We start from the raw sequence: 20,273 nt of genomic DNA, 5'->3' as shown, positions 1-20,273 counted from the left end.
TCTTGTTCTTTTTAAATAACTCTTGGCCCACCTCAAAATCCTACCTAAGTTTTAAGTCACCAGAACAAGTCTCAGAAAAGAGTATACTTACCCTGCCACTCTATTAGCAAATTCAATTATATCATCTTTGGTTCTAGGTCCTCTGTAGTTGTATGCCAAGTCACCTTTCAAGCTAGATAAATAGGAAAGACAAAAAAAAGAACAGAATAGCAATCATCTAAACTACATTTGCACATGTAAAATTTCTCAACCTTCACGTGTTTACTACAGTCACCTTTTAGCAAGTGATAAGCAAGTGGTCAGCAAAATATAAAACTCAATAATACAATACAATGCAATTATGGAATAGAAGCTTATTTACACAGTATCTGATTTACGGACTTGTTGAAATACATTTTTTTTGAAATTATTTTTTTCTAGTGCACAGCAGTCAATTACTTTATAAACACACAGATCATTAAGAATACTTGTTTATGACATATTAAAAAGCCCCCCAAAACAGTAAAACACCTCACACTCAAACCAAACCTGAGACACTCAACATTTAAACTACTCAGGGATTACTCCTGGTAAAAGGAAAGCATATGAACTTCTTTAATGCTTTTTTATAATTGAAATGTATCAAATAATCTGCAAAACCTTCCAAATTTATGTATGAAGCTTCAGTGAAGTGCTGGTCAGCTTATGGTACTCTGCTGACAAGAGGACGTAGCAGGCATTATCAAAATATTCAAGTAAGTTTCACTAATTCTAATAGCTTTCTTTGAATCCACATAGGTTTAAGAAATTCAGAGGAAAGAAAGTAAACCAAATTTTCAATGCCTCTATTTGCCAATAACATTTTTCATCCTTAAATATTTCAAGCTGAACATCTCTGCTGCTTTGAGAAAACTAACTTGACGAGATTTATTATCATCTATTATGAATACTGTTTGCTTAAACAATAACCTGCTAAAAACCCCAGTATGTCCACAGTAAAAAGCACTCAAAATTATTGAGTCTTTATTTAACTTGACATTGTACTGGACTATACATTACAGAGGTTTGAGATTTTTAAATGGACAGGGCTACTTTTAATTTTTTGTCATGAAATCATTGATAGAAATTCCATAGGAAGAATTAACTTACAGCTTAATTGTTGGATAGCCTCGCACTCCAAATTCGGATGCAATACCTGAAAGAAATGCATTAATGCCAAAGTGAACTAAGACTCTTTTTCTCTCCTACCTTAATCTTTAAACGTGGTTTACTATTCAAGCCACATAAACAAATGAAAAAAATACCACTTAGCTCAATATGAATTATTCTACTTGCTTTCAAGGAAAAGCTTGCTGTTATTAAGCTACATCACTAAATTTTGGACTTCTTTCAGAGGTGCTGCAGGGTCCCAGGATAGGCACCCAATTCATGTGCTACAACTCAAATGTCATGAGAATCCTCTGGACAGACATGCTTGGTCTGCTTTCACTAAAATGCAGCATGCATTGAATATGCACATACAATTGACTGAAAATATAAGATGCAAGAATTAAGCATCAAGGATGTAGAGCTGTAAATACTATGCTTGAAAGAAACATAGAAGACAATTATCTACTCGTGCTACAGTAATGGCTAACAAGAAGCGCAGTATCATACTGCAGTTGTTACAAAAAAGTTTTTAAATCATATTCCACACAAGTAAATGTCTACTATCATGAACCTTACCAGAAGGAGGCACTTTCTAAGTAGGTACTTGCCTGCTGCTTACTAAAGTGGTGAAAAGTAGGACAACTGCAGAACTTTTTCCCCCACCTCAGATTTGTTTAAAACCTTCTATCTTGCTCCCATCAATGGGAGGAGTACAACTTGCAACCACCCTTCCACTTGTGAACATAGTAACTGCCACCTGAAACTACAATTTCCAGCAAATTCAGTGTTTCCCATAAGTTAAACTACATAGTCTCAAAAAAGGATTAAGTCTAAAATTCTGGCAATACTTGTGCAATTCCCTGTTGAATAACAATCCCTGCTCTCAAAAAGCACCTAGAGTCAACACTTTTTACAAAACCATTCGGAAGCTACCAGCCACATGCCACAGCAAGCAGATGTTGCAGGTCTTGAGTGCAAAGCTCTCAGTAAGAGTTCAGAAATTGTGACCCTAAGGTTGTTCACCTGGATCAGTACCTTATTGCACAGCACTACAAATAAAACTAGCAGCTCACCTACAGGCATCTAATCAAAGACGACTGCTCTAAGAAACACATACAAGGATTAATTTGATTCTGATCCTTTTCTCTCACAGCTCTACTACATGGAACTACAATGCATTAAAATGTGTATTAGAACATTCAATCACAAGAGCTGTCAAACAGATGGTTAATCCCCTCAACTTCATGGAAGTGACGTATTTACATCACCACCTCCACTTCTTGATATGAAGAAAATAGCAGCAATTGTTCCAGCCCCAAGTGTGATGTATTTCTACTTTGCTCACACCCAGTGGACTCCTGAGGCTAAACCCCCTGAAAATTCAACTAATACCACAGCAGGTGACTGCTCTGTTGATGTAAGTGCTGTATCCTCATTCCACAGAGCTACCACAGGCAACATCTTCTGGATGATTTGTACGTTCACCTGTGATCTCGGCTCTCTGACAACAAGCTTCCCCTAACTTCAGATCTTTCACACTACTTCATATTCCTATTATATTTTAGTATATTACAAATAGTATTATATTGTAGTATATTACAAACTACGAGGAGCAAACCACTCATGTTCCTTCCTAGTGGCAAGTATATGCTACAGATGCATTTCCTTCTGATATTTTCAAGACTAAATTACTTTAGATTTCAGAGATCATTAGATTGCAAAGATATTAAGCACAGTTGACTTGAGCTTTTCATATCCAGATGTGAAATTTCCACTTTCAAAATGAAAGCATAAAACTATTTCAAAAGATTTATCAGACACTATAAAGCTGGTTGCAAATCTGAGAAGAAAAACTTTTCCAAGACACAAAGAAACCCTTGCAGCTTTTAGTAATTTTTATAAAAGTAAAAATCAATTATATAACAAAACCTTAGCACCAATTCTGTTCTAGGTATAAAATACAAGATTTTAGTAACAGGATGACAGATGCAAATATTTCAGGGTAAAAGTTGATACAATTTATATGATTTAGAATTTTATATACATGACTGGAAAGTTAGAGAACCATGAAACCTATTCCCAGTTTTGAAGTTACCTGGTTGCATAACCTTGAGACTTCTAATTCTCCAGACTTATTTTTCTATAGAAAATAAGTATCTTTAAGATGAAACATGAAGTCAGACTGATTTGGTTTTATAGATAAAGATACATACAATAAATTGGTCTTTGAGACAAAATCACTTTAATCCCAAAAGACCAAACTCTCCTATATCTAAGCACAGGAAAAACTAGAATACCACTGAAAAAAATATTCTGCATAACATTTTAGGCAAATACAACAAACTTGAATAATCAGATTTAATGGATATTAGCTAAAAACACTACATGTATTTACAAAATTTTATTCCATATAGATCTCACTTGGGCCCACTCCTCCCTATACCTTCCCTTTTAAATATCCTCTTAGTTCAACACAGATTTAAGTGAATTGACAATAAACAAGCACACAAACACAAAGAAAGTAGTTAAGCATTCAACAATCCTCTCACATCTACCCAAACTACTTCTCTAAACACCAAAGCTTTCAGGTTTTCTCTGAAAAGGTTGATATATGAAAGGCCCCAGCAAAAACCAAAAAGCATTGAAAGAGCTGAATTTGGTTCTTTGAGAAGACATTTACAGAGAAACATGGGAAGAAATCGGCTGAACAGTGATTACTGATGTAATGAATTCAGTGATTTCAGCAGGCTTTGTGTAACAGCTTCAGGACCAATTACCTGAAATGAGTAAGAGCCAAGAACACAGGCACTCCTGCAGCAGTAATACAAGGAACCTAAAACTGGATGCTCTCAAGAGACACACCACATAAAAATACTTATATAACAGTACTCTAAGAGGCATATCAAAAGCACATCTTTGAAAAGCTTTTACCTTCCCTACTCAAGCAGAAACAAATGTGATAAAAAAACACATACTACATCATGTTGTCACCTTTAGAAAGAAAAATAGTAAGGAAATTTTTCTACAATGACTACATATTTGTGCTATGACACAGAAGAACAATTTCAAGAAAAAAAAAAGTTTCAAAACAGAGGTTGTGATGAAATTACCCCAAAATAAACCATACTTACTAGAAAAGGAAGTTGCATCCATCTTCCCAACTTTTACTGGAGAACCCATGTTTCTCATTTCTATGCCCACTTCATTCCACACAGGCTCTAGTTTCTTGCAGTGGCCACACCAAGGTGCATAAAACTGAGAAGCAATTACATTTCATTAAAAAAAAATTAGTAGAAATTGATTCTACAATTAACCCTCAAATCATTAGCAAGACTTATTTTCTAGTCACGGTACCCCTTATGTCTTAAATAAATTTCAAGTTAGTTACAAGGTTGGCATGACAAGCAATTTACGATTTAGTCCTACTTTTAATATGAAAGCACAAGTTTGAAAATAATACATTAAATTGCTATTATATAATTTCTTACTTAGGAATAGACTGTGTGGGTTTTTTTTGAAAGTTAAAGGATCATATAAGCAATCTATCCAGGAATATGAATTTGCCAACAGGCCGAAAATATCAATGTTTTGGTATAACAAGGTTACAATTTGATAAAGCTGAATTTTGTTTTGCTATACACTGCTGATAACGCCGAATTAGCACATATACTTGCTCCCACCCAAAAATCACAAATCTGGGTAATACAATTTTAGAATTACAGTAAATATTTGGGTGAGGAAAGGAATGTTACCTCATCCACAAACAAGCTCAATCTTTTTAGTAACTCTTTGTCCCTGAAATAACAGGCACTGAATCTTTCTAAACAATTTAGAAAAGTAAAAGAGGGCTCTCATATATTTGATCTTTCAGTGCTAATAGAAGTCTAGAACACAAATCACCTGTTATAATTAGTGAAAGGAATAATAAAAATTCTGAACAGACTTTATCACCTCCTAAGTGTGTTTGGGAATCTGCTTTCCTCTTTTAAGGTCTGCAAAATATAGATTAAAGCCTATTCAGCAGTCTATTCAGCCTATTCCTCATTTACCCTGAACAGACGGATTGCTTTTCTATCACGGCAGTCAGAATTACTGCCATGAAGTTTTTCTCCATCCTGTACAAACAACTTTCCAAACAATGAAGCACAGCCTGACTACAGGGTTTAGCACTGTGCGTTCTGTCTTTTGATTTCCACCAGCAGATCTTCCCTTTTTTCTTATATACTCACATCTACAAGCCAAATATCATCTTTACGGTTTTCTTTAAACCTAGAAAGGAGAAAAAATGAAATCAACAAATTATATATCTGAAAATAAAACAGTGAAGTGCATGTGTGAAACAGGCAAAGTCTACAAGAAGGTTAACATAAAACTACAGATACAAGATTTCTGTTTTCTTTCTTTCTTTGAGGGTAGGGAAATGGAGAAGATGGTTATTTTTGAGTATTAAGATTGCCCCCGTACATGATACTACACACACAGCTGTGCCAATTATGTTTCTATAACTACTTCCTGAGACAAAAAAACCCCAACAAAACAGAAAAACAACGAGAAATAAGAATACACACCAAAACACACAGAAGATATTTGATTAGCATGTGGAACCCAAGGGGAAGAAGTATTTTGCAGTTGTCTTAGTTATATTAAATAAATTTGTTGTTGTATTTTTATATACCAACTAATACAGACTCTTAGAGCATTGGTTTAAACTGTTAATCTTAGTTTTACTAAATGCAAACTAAATAAACTATCTTTAATATTAACATGTGAAGCAATCTTAGTTCAATCTCCTTTAACATTCTACTATAGGTGCATCAGTTTATAGTTTAATTGAAGTTGCACACAACCGAGAAACCAACTTCATGGAATAAAAATGATCAAGTTATTGATAAAAGCCAGAGATACACAGGTACTACTGAATTTTCTTAATGCTAGACAAATGGCATTTAAATTAACTGACTGGTTTTGTTAACTGTAAATCTGTCACTAAATTCTAAAACCTCTAACACAAAACTAAGCTTGATAAATCAAAGTTCTTTGCTACCTCCCAAAATGCTGCTTACACTTTTCACTGTTGTCACTACAAGATCATATGAATTACTGCATTAGTTAACTAGTCCTATGTAGAGAATGAAATTAGCTAGAATTTTAACCTAGAGTTTATTTTTGTAAAAGACAGGCTTCATAAAAGTGACTAGGACTGGCACTAAAGTCACACACAATAACATACATGATAAAACACTCTTTATTCCACCATTCTTATTGCAAAAGGAGATGAATATTTACATATAATTATGCAGTAAGTGTAGATCTACACTCTAAGATCCAATTAATAGAAGTTATAGCCCAACTCATCATTATGGCTGCATAAATGGCTCATAAGCAGTAGGCAGAATTTATTATATTTCACTTAAAGTTGAATCTGTAATAGTCCATAATGGTCTTGAAGAAATACTATTGCTGACACTGGCTTACTGTTTGAAAGAAATAATTCAGAAATCATGAATACAATCTAATTACAGTGTTGAGTATTTGAAACTTAGAATTGCAGCATTTCACTGGTAAATTCCAGCCTACTTTATTGATGGCATACCAAGGCTGCAATGCCTGTACAGCAGCAGGAAAGGTATTTGCAGAGACTAATATGGAACTGCTAACGGAAAGCATCATTTTTAAGTCACAAAATTTCTTAGTTGACAACCTCACTAAAAACTTACTTTACCACCCTAAGCACTGCAGAGCTAATGAAAGAACCAGTGAGAGTCCAGCATCTCTTGAGAATTCTAACAGAGCTATAGCTAACTTCCAATTACAATGCCAAATAATTGGTTATGATGCAAGAGGTAGAAAGCAGTTACTGAATCATAAGCTCCTGGGCTGTGCTTCAATTTAGAATATCACTTTTCCTTTGTATAAGAAGAATCTACAATTAAATGTTCTCCTTCCTCTGCCACAGCAAAATTGTTACAGCAAATTGCAAAGAGCATTAAAGTACTGAGAAAGGTAGACTGCAACCTTGCCAACAGACAGAAAGAAAAAAGGGAAAGAATAAAACACCTGGAGGCTGAGCTTTCCAACAGAGTTTAATAACTTTGACCTAAGATTGTACAAAAAAATACCATAGTTTTTATAATATAAATTTCACCGTACTTCTCATTTACAAGCACCTATTTAATGAACTTCCACAGAAAGTAAAATCTGAACTGAAACAAAACCCCAACTATCGAAACTCACTCTAGTTTTGCTAACGTCAGTGATTAAATTACTAGACAATATATATTAAGAAAGTTCAACACACTGCTGAAGAAAAAGAGAAATCTCTCTACAAATGAGCAGTCAAGCATTTTCTGCAGGTGCTGTTTTTAGGCCCTATAAATATGTTTTCCAAGCACTAAATTTCAGTGTCTCTTTTTAATTGTCCTGTGCAGTCCTCTGTCAGCTGTCAGAGACACAATCACACTCGTGGAAAGATGACGTAAGTGTTGCACATCCTTGAATCAAAATTATTTGTCTCAAACCCATACATCTTCCCAACTATATGATCAAATGTTCTCTCAGCCTCCACTTAAACCAAGCACCCCACTTAATCACAAACAGTTAAAAGAAACCAGCATAAAGCAAAACTGAACACCAAGGCCACAATTCCAAGGGCCTTAAAACAACCCAGCTGCTGCATCTATTCCTTGCTGTTTCCCTTCTCCCTCCCCTTGCACCGATGCTTCTGATCATGGTTTGAGCCACCAGTGCATGCCCACAGATAGAAAAATACTTCCTTTTTCAGTCAGGTTACTTATCTGCTTCATTATCACACTAGAACAAGTCCACACCCATCACAAGTTGAGTGCTGACCTGAGGCAGCAGATCTGCTATCAGAGCAGCACAAGCCAAGAGGAACCACAGCTCATTTTGTGCATCCCTCCCACAGCCCAGCTGGGCACCTCTGTTAGCTCTGCTTGTTTTCCCATATCCTGTAAGCTTTGGAAACGGACCTGAGCCTTGCACTAGTCCGCACGGTTTACAACTACTAAAATTCAAATAGAACACAAAGCTTACAGCAACAGCAGAACACCCATAATGTTTAAGCATCTATAAAATGGAAAGCTTGAAACTTCAGCAGTCACTGCTCCCCAGTTTGGAGCAAAATTAAATTAAAATTTAAGTTGTTTAAATTAAATTTTAATTTCAATTAAATTTAAATTGTTTTCGTGTCTTTTCTCACCATTTGTCAATTAGCAAAAAAAAAAAAAAAAAAAAAAAAACAACCAAAAACAAAAAAAAAACCCCAGAAAACCTGCCCTGAACAATTAATCAATTCTTACTCTTAACTGGAAATACAAGCATCTGGACAGTTTTGTAATTGAAAAATTCAAATGTTCTAAAATGAGATTTTCTTTTATCAGTTATTTTAAAAAGTTATGTCACAACAGAACCACGACTCTTCACTCCAAAGCAGCAAATACATTTACACACACGTGTGGAAACACTATATGAGAACGTGATGCAGGAGCACAGATAGGCTAAGTGAATGCATCTTCAGTCCTTGAAAATATGAGCATGTTTTAAAAACAAGCTTTGAAAATCAAGTCCGAACAGTTCCCATGCTTCAGTTCTTTTTTCACAACACCAGAGGCGCTGCTGTGTCTCTCCTGAGAACTCCTTCCGTATGTTCCCATCCCCTCACCCATAAATCCACTACACCTCATCTGATCTTATGATTAACAAGCAATATTCTAAAAATGTGAGTGGTTTCCTGACAGTTTAGCTCTTTGATGTAATTTATCGTGGATTGAACCCTCATGAAAACATCACCTTTAACTGGCTGAAATTTATCCTAAAGCAGTCATCTAATGCTACCTTCTCCTTCCCTACCAGCTAATATGCTCCATATCTTCTCTTTCAGTTCCAATAATCGTGCTGCTTTGTAGCACTTGGTATCTCTGACAAAAAAAAAAAAACAAAAACCCAACCATTTGGGGTCATTTTCTTGGGAAACTATAGCAACTACGTAGCTATCAAACTGCTACAGCAAAGCAGTACTCCAACAGTGACACTACACAACCAAGTTCATGGCAGGACTACCCATTTCAATTTCTGCACAGTCTCAGGACTAATTCTGTTGTAAATGCCCTTTTTTACACTGGAGTATTACTGGCACTTCAGGCAACCATGAACTAGTCCTGCAGGCCTCTTCCTCTCTTCTGTTTCTGGCCATGCCTGAACGCACTTAGACTCGTACTCCCAACCCCTCATGCAGCCATGCCACAAACTCTAATGAAGAAAGAACTTGGATAAACGCAAGCAGCTTTTATTTGGGGCAGGCACCAATACACCAATATATTTACCCCACCAAAAAGAAAGACAAGCAAGGAAGCTCAAGACCATTTCTGGCAACACCACCACAGTAACAGCTTTAAAAAAAGCTGAAAAATAAATTGTTCCTTCATTAACTGAACCTCCTCAATAGGTGAGACTGAGGACAGACCTCATGGGAGTCTACAGCTTCCTCAAGAGAGGAAGCAGAGGGGCAGACACTGATCTCTCCTCTCTAGTGGCCAGTGACATGACCCAAGGGAACAGCATGAAGCCGTGTTGGTGATGTTTACGTTGGATATCAGGTAAATGTTTTTCACCCAGAGGGTGGTTGGGTGCTGGAAGAGGCTCCTCAGGGAAGTGGTCACAGCACCAAGCCTGACAGAGCTCAAGAAGTGTTTGGACAACACTCTCAGGGACATGCCGTGACTCCTGGGGAGTCCTGTGCAGGGACAGGAGTTGGACTTCAACGATCCTTGTGGGTTCCTTCCAACAGAGGATACCCTGTGATAATTCAGGACACAATCTTTCTGTCCTTCCTGATATGAAAAAGCCACAATCTTTTCCAGCGTAGCTTTCTTGACAAGCACACTACGCACAAAGTCTGGGGTCACGTTCCCCACAAGAAGACAATATCTTGGCAATTAGGCAAGACACGCCGGTACTTACGACTCATCTAGATCTTCCACAAAACCCGCACCTGACGCCACCACATGCGCAACCACTGCGAGGCAAAGGAAAAGCGTTCCGTGAGTGATGCCCGAACCAACCCGGGGTGTTCACCCACACCAGCTGACAGACTCCCTTCCCTCCTGGCCCCTCACGTCCCCAGCGCTTCCCCACAGCCCTACCCGCTCCAGCGCTGCCCGCGTCCCAATCCCTCCGCTTTCCCCCACTCTGCCCTGCAGCCCGGCCCGGCCCGGCGGAGCCGGCGCCGCCCGCCCGTCACCTGCCGCCCAGAGGAGGCAGCGCGGCCGCCCGCCCGGCGCCGCTGCCATGTTGACAGAGCCGGGCACGGCCGGAAGGGGAAGCGCCGACCTCTCGGCACGGCGCAGGCGCGGAGCCGCGCGCGGGGGGCCGGCCGGGCGCGGGGGTGTTGGCGCCGCCGACGGGCGCGCGGGGCGGCGGGCGGGGGCCGGTGTGGCAGCGCGGCGCGGTGGGTAGACTCTGTCATCTCCCCTGCGGGGAGACTCTCGTTCAGTCGAATCAATGTTCTGCTTCTTTGGAAGAGTAAGCCTCGTCCTCCCTCCGGCAGGAACACGTGTGCCTCCTGTCGTGTTGCCAGCTGCCTGCCGTGGGTAGAGCTCATCTCTTGCCTTGCTGCTGTGTCAGCACCCCTCCTTCAGCATGGGCGCGAAACTTGTTCACTTTAATGTCCGTGTCATTCTCTTTAGAGCCCCTCATTCGCTCAAACCTGTTATATTCTTTCCTATCTTCAGCTACGGTGTTTTTTCTGTTAGTGCAGATCTGCAGATCCTAGTCGGGCAAGTAAATCCTGCTTGTTTGAAAACTTCAGTTAAAGCAGGTCTGGGATGGTTCAGCCTGGAAAAGACGAGGCTCAGGGGAACCTTATTAATGTGTGTAAATACCTGAAAGGGGTTGCAAACAGACGAAAGCTGGACTCTTGCCGGTGGTGCCCAGTGACAGGACAAAAGGAAACAGGCATAAGTGAAACACAGGAGGTTCTATTGGAACGTGAGGAAACACTTCTTCACTGCAAGGGTGACGGAGCACTGCCCACCAGTGCTCCCACCTCAGAGATACTCATAAGCCACCTCGACATGGTTCTGAACAGCCATCTCTAAATGGTCCTGCCTGAGCAGAGGGTTTGGACCAAATGATCTCCAGAGGTCCCTCCCAACCTCAACCACTGTGATTCTGTGATTTATTCGTTTTCAATTTTGACTCCCATAGTGCAGTTTCTTACCCTTTCTCTCTATACCAGAATTACTTTTCGCAGCTGTACATGCAAATGTTTGAGATCTTTGTCAGAAAAGGATAGATTCTTTCCAGGGATCATGCAGCTCCTCTGAATTAAGTGTTGAAGCCTTTTCTTCTAATGATAGGGTCTATTATCTTTTCTAATAGTGTCTACAAGCAGCAAACATTGAGGTTGCCTCATTTTGGGGCTGCTCTGTGTGTGTGTGTGTGTGTGCACATGTGCTTGTATTTTCATGGATGTAGATACATGTTCTCTTGGTTACTCCTTAGCTTCTGCACTAGGCCATACCTGGTCTGGTGAAGATGTACTGTTCACTTAATGCTTTGTGGGTATAGCCTGTTTGATTCATCAAATAATCCCCAGAGCTGTCCAGCCCTTTGGAAAAGCTTGCTTCCATATCATAGGTTCACTGGCTGAGAAGTGTGTCAAGGCCTAAGAGTATATGCGATAACTCACCTTAGAATTCTAAAATATCTGACCCTGGCCTATGGTAGATGTACTTTTTCTTCCTCACATTTTACTGAAGGATTATGCAATATTAAGACAATTTCACTTTTTTTCCCCCCCTCACCCCTCAACCTCCAATGATGGGAGAACTAACAAGTTCCTGACATCTGTATTGGATGAATGGTGACATTTATTCACTGATGCAGAGAATTTCTGTTCCACAGCATTTCACCTTCTGTACACCACAGTTAGCTAAGTGGTGTCTGCATGCCTGACCAAATGAGAGATGGCATCTTTTTGATCCTAATCTAACTGCTGTCTAGACTGAGACAATGGAAACAATTTAGTCCATCAATCCGTTAGTAGAAAATCCATATGGGAGAAAATGGGCATAGCCACGTAACTGTTAAATTAGTATAATCCTGTTCTCTTACTCTGACAGTTCATGACTGGCTTTAAATAACTTTTAAAGAGAAATAAACATTTTATATAGCTGTGTATAGATTTGAATGAAGCTCTTTTTATACCTTCTAGGTCCTATTTGGCAGCTTAGAATTTTATTCTCTTTGCAGCTAATGGAATATGATTGTTCTAACTTTTGCACTTAGTGAGCCAAAGCTGTCTCCTCCAAAAACATCCTGTATACTATTCTTGATCTATTTTATCTTGAAATTGAAGGAGTTGCTGTATATTTACTTCTTTGTAACTAAGTTTATGTACACTCACACAGACAATTCTATGCTATATTTATTTATACAGTTTTTGCTGAAGCTTTACTGCATAAAATCCATATAAAAGATAGTTCTTGCACTGCAGCCTGGTAAAAGTATAATGGGAAAAGCATGTAACATGCAAACCAAATAAGCTGGATAATGATAGATGACATCCAGAGAAATGTCAAGGGGTTTTTGTGTTTTTATTATTCCTACTATGGACATTTTGTTTGAAAAAAATACAGGATTAATGTATTATTATTAATAGTAATTCAGTGGAGAATTTAGTCTAGAAAAGGGATGATTTGGTATATGAACTGAACAGAAGATATGAAAAGAAAAAAACCACAGTAAAGGGTAAGAAGCAAAAAGCACAGCAAATACTATTGAAATCCTGGGGGGTACTGCAGGAAAAAGTGTGAGTTATAAGGAAATTAGCAATCAATGAAACATTGGAAATTGAACATACAAGGGTTCCAAGACTCCTTCCAATCCATATTGTGTAGGATGATTTAATGGTCCTGCTGTCCCATTTTTTTTGAACCTGATAGATGGGGAAGTTCAACAAAGACAAGAGCCAGGCTTTGCCTTGTAGGGGGATTTGCAGAGCAATGTTGCTGTTGCAGGATTTTCAGTCTGTTTGTGCAGGTTGTGCACTCTTCTTGCCCTGTATGAAGGGCAGGGAAAAGGATTTATATGTAACTCTGTCTAAATTATACAACGTGGACTTAGTTTTATTGGAATGTGTGAACTTTTGCTTTAAGAGAAATAATCTCTTTCAAATAATTTCCTAAGTTTCATTAGCATTGTAACTGCAATATCAAGGTTTATTTCAATACACATTTCCATAAATAAAATACTTAGGAAACTAAAATTCTTTGTACACATTTTTGTTTTTATACAGTGGATAACATGTCCATGACGCCATATTAAGGTGACTTTCCTGGGGCAAGGACCCAGGAAAACCAAAGGGAATGCAATAAAAAGGATGCTTAAAATAAGACATGAGGGAAGTATATTTTGACACTACCTCTGTCCCTGTACTGACAGTGCTAAACTTGTGGCTTGTGAGCCTGGTATGACTCACCAGAATAATTACAGAATCACAGAATGGTTTGGGTTGGAAGGGATGTTCAACATCATCAAATTTCAACTCCCCTGCTCTGGGCAGGGACAGCTTTCACTAGACTGGGTTGCTCACAAGCCCCATCCAACCTGGCCTTGAACGCTGCCGGGGATGGGGCATCTACAAATTTCTCTGGACAACCTGTTCCAGTGTTTCACTGCCACAGTAAAAAATTTCTTCCCAACATCTAATCTAAACCTGCCCTCTTTCAGTTTAGAGCCACTCCACCTTGTCCTGTCACTACACACCTTTGTAAAAAGTCTCTCTCCAGCTCTCTTGTAGGTCCCCTTCAGCTACTGGAAGGTGCTACAAAGTCCCACTGGAGCCTGTTCCAGGCTGAACAATCCCAACTCTCTGTCTGTCTCCACAGTAGAAGTGCTCCAGCCCTTTAACCATCTTTGTGGTCCCAAGGTTATTTTGGCTTATAACCTGCTCCTGATGCCTTCCTTCATTCCTGAGAACCATGAAAGCAGCCAGTGTCTAAGTCTGGTAAGTTGTTAGTGTCAGTACGCTCCCAGCCACCATTTTCCTAGGGCAAGTCAGGAGCACTTCAGGACGTGTACTTTTTGCAGTGAATTAAGCCTGTTAGTCCTAAGACACTGCTCCAAGCATGTCTGCACACACCCATTTTTCGGTCATCTTGGACTCGTTAATCTCTTCCTTTGCCCTGGAAAAAACATTCAGAAAATTTTTGCATCCCTTTTCTATGCTGTCCCTCAAAATTAAAAGATCAAAAGCTGAGGTGCTTGACTGTAGAGAACCTAAAATAACACAACTCTAACAATCCCACACATTACTGAGGACTAGTGAAAGTATTGCATAAATTAATAATGTCTTCAGTCCTAACTCTGTCATGCACAACAACCAGTAGACTGAGCTTTTTTACTAGCACTGAAAGAACCAAAGAGTCTCAATTCTAGCATTTTTTGATGGTAACTAGCAGCAAGTCACACTGATGATAAAGAGATGAAGACAGCAAAGAATGTTAAGAGAACTCACAAAAATTACTAAAATTCATATTTGAAGTTTCCTTATTTTTGATCTTTCAGTAACTAAACTAGTTTTTTTGATCAGTTCAGTGAAAGAGTGAACTCAATGATCCTTCCACATCCCTTCCAACTGAGATGATTGTGTGACCTGTACCATGGCACCAATCCTCATGTCCCTCTATGTCTCTGTCCCTTTGGCCTCTGCATGGCTGCCGTGTATGGGATCCTAGCGGCCAGGGATGGAAGCTCTCCCTGTGGCTCACCGGTCTCACACCCTGCCTTTCCCATGGGAGCCCTGGAGGCTCTGACCGAGCCCTCCCCACTGCACAGCCACAGTTCCCCCAAGGCCAGGTCACCTCACTGCCCCTTCCGACGTCCTCATCCTCTAGCCAGGGCCTCAGCGTTCCTGGAAGGGAAGGCATTAGCAGGCCCAAGCCTCCCTCCTGGCCCAGTGCTGTTTCCCTTGCGTTGCCAGGCAGTGTTCAGGAGGTTTTACAGTGTTCAGGAGTGAGGGCAAAGACAGGCCCTGTGGCAGAGGTGAGTAATGAAGCCTCTACCCTGGGCACACCTGTGCTGGCCCTGCCCATCCCATTGCTCCTTGTGGCTGGCCTATCCCAGGTCTCCAGGAGCCTGGGATGGAACAGCCACAGCTCATCCTCTCCAATCTGCTGGCAAGGCAAGGCAAGGCAAGGCAAGGCCTGGCATTTTTTCCCCTGTTCCTGCTGACTGACAGGGTTTTGCTGAAATGATATCCTGTTGTGACACAGGCAGAGGGGAGGGAGGAGCGTAAGGCACATATGGGCTATAGCACATATAACTGCTGTATTGTTGGCAACCCCAGGAGTGACCCTGACCATCAGCCTTGTCTCTGAGTGTGACATGACATTCACCATTAACCACTCAAGAACCTATCAACAGATGGGAGCGAGAAACAAAAGATGGGAAGGAAGGCATGGGCAGAAAGATAAGGTGAAGAACAAAGTGAATTGCTGACAATTTTGCTCTTCCCTCTCATTCCTCTTTGCCACCAGATTTTTTGTGCCAGCTGAGAGATTGTGAAAGTAAAGGAGGAGAAATACTCTGGCTGTGATCTCCCAGCCTACAGTATTTTAGGGAGGATGAGAGCTGTATTGAAGCCCAATGCAGAAGAGAAGGATGCACAGATGTTAACCCTAGCTAGTGACATCTAACTGGGGACCAAAAGGGCTGTGGGTGTTCAGATTATGTACAAGTGTGTGTGTATGTGGGAGGGAGGAATGTAATGTGGGGCAAAATTATCTGTACATAATTCTTTCTCAAATAAACTGTAGCTTGTCCCTTCACTGTATCAGAACTTCTGTTATTTCTCAGCTCCTTCATATCCTTTAAGTAGGAGCCTAATACCCTTCTTCTAGCATTGCCACGTCTTACATCCTGAAACACTGAATTTTGTCTTTTGGTGCAACTCAAAGCTCAGTCCAATCTGTCACATATCAGACAAGGAGACACATCAGGCTTGTATGAGGATTTTTAAAAGTCATTTTGTTACAAGCATTGGAAACTTAATGCAGTGGACCCTCTCTCCTCACTCACAGTGCTTGGTTCCTGTGCCGTTGTAATCACTCATGACCCTACTCCTTTGCCAAAACATTACTTTAAGAAGAAGGGAGAAGAAAGAAATATCAGGGTTTTCTCTAGTGAATTCCTGTGACTCCGTCCTTCAGGTAAGGAGACTGCAAACGAGAAGGTTGTTTTCCTTACCTGCTTACAGCTTGGAGAGGGGAGAGAAGGTTTCAATCTCTGTCTTTTTCACATTGATTTGGGAAGTTGCTAATCAGTTAGGAAGTAGTTCAGTGACACAGCATGTCACAGACACTGAGTAGTTGTTAGATTTAATCTTATTTGGGTTTTTTTTTGCCTGCAAAACTGTTTTCTTTAAATGCCTGGAGAAAAATTGCAATTTCAGTAGGTTCTGGACCACATCCTATCATATCAAGAACTTGCTAATAATACAATTTTTATTTATCTGTTTCAGATGCTGATATACGAATACAATATACTGCGCAGATTTTGAAAAGAGATGGCCTTCAGCTTGTGATAAATCTGTTTGGAAACAATGCATAGATAGCTTCAAAGGGAAAATGAAGAATGGGAAAAGGCAAGCACTTCTCCATAACCTGTACAGCCCAAGAGAGGAAGTTATGACCACTTGCAGCACCAGAACAAAAATACCATGCAGACATGATTGTAGGCCTGCAAGGGATCAGCCAAAGTATGCACAGGCCTCAGAAAAATACGGTTTTGTAGTGTTTCATATGAGCAACTACGTCCTGGCAGCATGCTGCAGAGCACAGCACAGAGACTGGAATGCATCAGCTGCATCAGATACGAGCTCTGTGGATGCAAGGTGCCCTGCACAGCCCATCAATATGTCAGCACATGCTCCTGTGCCTCTGCTGTCACGATTTTTCCATCACCCTGAGCACCTGAGCCCCACATTTCAGCTACAAGCTGACAGTGTCCCTGTTCTTGCAATTTATGGCTCTTGCCAGCACGTGGCACAAGAGGCTGAGTGGACTGCTTGCACTGCCCAAACTGAAATGGACTGACTTCCTAAAATGTCTGTACAGCTGCCACCAAGTCTGTACTTCAACACCATGAGGGTTGTATTCCATAAGGAGGGAAGGTTCTCCAGATTTCTTATGGCACAGTAGTGGTGTTTCTTTTACACACACACAAATTATTGCATGTGGATCAGACTGTGTCTGGGTAGTAGAAGGTGCAAGGAAAAGGGTACTGAAATGCCACTTCTCCAGGCAACAGAGTGATAGAGTAACTTGTGCTCATGTCAAAACGAGTAATTATCAAAAATCAAAATCTCATGCACAGAAATGGCACCTTTCCTGCAATTAAACAGGAAGAGTTGGTGAAGTATTGAATAAGGACTCCTAAATGTATAAATGCATTAATACAGCTGGGCATGCAACTGTGAGAGACTGGAGGAGATTGCTGACTTGAAACATTTTGTTTGCGTGTGTGTGAGGGGAAGGGGCAGGTTGGGCCTTGTTTTGGTGAGGCAATGCCCTGCCCCACACACCCCACATCCCTGGGCCTGTATCCCAGCCTGGAAGTGGCCATCAATCCCTAGCACACCGGAGGCAATGCTCCACATCTGACTCTGGAGCCCCCATCTAGGTCCACAGGGGCCAAGATAAGGGAAAAAGAGGAAAGAAAGCAAAATGAGAGCTTGAACAAGAGACATAAAGGAAAATGCAAAAGTGTTCTGATATGGACAAAGTTTTCAGTTTTCGAGCTAGATTTGGTGGTTAGTGATAACACAGCTCACATCAAGAACTTACAATAGAGAGGGAGGAAGAGAAGTCATGAAAAGCCAAGAAGCTGAGATTCTGTCTAATGAAGAAGGCAAATCAAGGAAGTTACACACCTTCTAATACTGCCTCCAGTAGTATCCCTCAATGATGCTAGTATTTTTGGTTATTTTTTGTATATACATTTTATTGTACATTTTTACTTCATTGTGTATCATTTACTAAATATATTAACTTTTATGTGTAATGGGTAAGCATCAAAATTAAGTTTACAAAATGCTATTTCTGAACATTTACACAAAGATTTCATATGAAAAGTTTTCCAGCTATGCATGGGTTTTTTGCTGTTATGTGAAATCTGAGAAAGTACAGAAAAATATCTATTTCAATTTTAGTAATAATAATCCAAGAATTAATTTACTAATTTCTAAATTAAAAGATATTTTGAAAATATAGAAAAACATATTTTTTCTCTTTAATTACATACAGGTGTTCTGTACTTTGAGGATATTCACCTCCTTTGTATTTACCTTTTATCAAACAGTTAAGATTACAATGCTCACAATTAAGAACTGCTATCAAAGATGTGTTAAGCAGAACAATAATCTAAATAAATATTGCTCAAGTAGCTTTTCACATGTATCAGACTGCAGCAATGAAGGGGAAGGAAATATATTTTAATTTGTAAGTGGTGAGCATTTGTGAACAAATAGTTCTTGTTCTGTTATATTTTTATGTACTTGTATAACTACATGCCAGCTACAGAAATATTAATGTGTAATACCAGTACTATCACAAACAAGGTTATCAGTAATTGCATCAATCGGTATTGAATATTTTAATAGGTAATGTGCACTTTAATGCTACTGTAAGTGTTTACGTCAGGGCTGTTTATTTCTCTTTCACTACAAGAATAAGCTGTATTGATATGTATTATCTTCTCATAGTGACTTTATCTATGATGGTGGGTTTGTACCCCTTTAACTGTGTCAGTACCTAAGTCTGTGCCATAAAACAAACTAACCAGTAACATGTTTGTCATGAATCATAATTAAATTCAAAGTACTGATAAACTTGTAGTGAGATAAATTCATGTCTAATTAGAAGAACAGATAATTGCACATGATCTGGTGCACTTTGGGGATTTTCTCTGTGCTTTGTGTAAGATTCCTTTCAGTTCAGGCGCAACATAAAGTGCAATCTGAATTAAAAGCATAATTTTGAAGACATTATTACTGCTGACACTGGCAGTAGGATTTGCCTGGTCTTGCATTAACACTTTACCTTTCCATATAAGCCTAGTTTTTAAAACTCTTTAAACTGATCACTAGAGGTTTTTTTAGTTTGGGGTTTTTTTTTTGTGGTTTTGTTTTTTTCTTTACTTGGTTTTGTGTGTGTGTAGATGTTGAAGATTGATTTTTTTTTTTTTAACTTTTTTTAAAAAAACTTTTTTTTCCATGTATGCTTGTATACATTTCTTTTATTACAGAGACACCTAGTGGTCTCCGGGTGTATTTACAAAAATACTGTTTTCCTTTTTTATGGCTGGATTTGTTTTAAAGTTAGTTTTACCATTTATAATGTATCACTTATTTAGAATCGCTTATATTATGGGACTCTATAATTTGAAAATCAGTCTGAGAACACTTACACGTTATCCAGTAAGCACTAGGTATTGATTCTCATGGCTGATAATGGGTTATTTTTCTTGGCTCTTTCCTATCGGAGCTGTATGGAAGAGAGATTTGAGCATATTATAGACTAAGTGGTGTAAAAATATATTTCTTCCAAAATTTAATTTCCAAAATAATAGGTATTTGGGTTTCATGTTTTCAGCATTGTTTATGTGGTTTGTTTCTGATTTGTCTGTTAAAAAAGATTGAAAAAAAAAGGTTTTGTCAGAACAAGTTTAATGTCCAGATCAGCATGTTAGTACATAAAGGAAATGCTTTCTACACTAGAAACGCTGGCAAGAACAGGACTATGCTACTATAGAAAAGCTTTAATAATATTTCATGCATACAGCATTTTTTAAACAATAGGCAATTACAGGTAATTACACAGTATAATAGGTAATTACACGGGATGCTGATGTTAGATCTCTTCTCACACCACTCCCAGACTGTCAGGCAGACAGCGTTGATAGGTCCCGGAGCAATGCCTCTGGTGTTGCAGCAGCTTCTCCCGGTTTCCATGGCTGTAGCTGCCCTGCCACGGCAGCCCTGACACCCACCCACAGCAGGGCCTTGCGTGCACAGCTCCAGCAGATTCATGACCTCCTTGAAATGCAGCGGGGCACGGCCACAAGCA

The 20,273-nt window shown here is 39.5% G+C and overlaps 1 protein-coding gene and 1 long non-coding RNA gene across 4 annotated transcripts in view; one reads left to right on the top strand and one right to left on the bottom strand.

Annotated features, from left to right (window-relative positions):
• Window positions 1–10,470, bottom strand: part of TMX3 (thioredoxin related transmembrane protein 3) — a 29,382-nt gene extending 18,912 nt beyond the window's left edge. For all 3 annotated transcript variants that reach the window (XM_048289350.1, XM_048289351.1, XM_048289352.1), the window contains exons 1-6: window positions 10,388–10,470; window positions 10,108–10,162; window positions 5,358–5,397; window positions 4,260–4,383; window positions 1,129–1,174; window positions 92–172 (exon numbers count right to left, since the gene is read on the bottom strand). In XM_048289350.1, the coding sequence (XP_048145307.1) occupies window positions 92–172; window positions 1,129–1,174; window positions 4,260–4,383; window positions 5,358–5,397; window positions 10,108–10,162; window positions 10,388–10,436 (395 nt within the window). In that variant the 5' untranslated portion in view covers window positions 10,437–10,470. The remainder of the gene's footprint in view (window positions 1–91; window positions 173–1,128; window positions 1,175–4,259; window positions 4,384–5,357; window positions 5,398–10,107; window positions 10,163–10,387) is intronic.
• Window positions 10,471–10,588: 118 nt separating this feature from the next.
• LOC125318440 lies at window positions 10,589–19,141 on the top strand. Its single transcript, XR_007200356.1, has 4 exons — window positions 10,589–10,668; window positions 13,938–14,155; window positions 16,230–16,358; window positions 16,670–19,141. It is a non-coding gene; the product is annotated as an uncharacterized LOC125318440 (long non-coding RNA).
• Window positions 19,142–20,273: the final 1,132 nt, after the last annotated feature.

This window comes from Corvus hawaiiensis, chromosome 30 (assembly GCF_020740725.1).
Source record: "Corvus hawaiiensis isolate bCorHaw1 chromosome 30, bCorHaw1.pri.cur, whole genome shotgun sequence".
In the NCBI taxonomy this organism is placed as follows: Eukaryota; Metazoa; Chordata; class Aves; order Passeriformes; family Corvidae; genus Corvus; species Corvus hawaiiensis.
The sequence above is the reverse complement of the archived record's forward strand: the minus strand, read 5'-3'. Positions and strand labels throughout refer to the sequence as shown.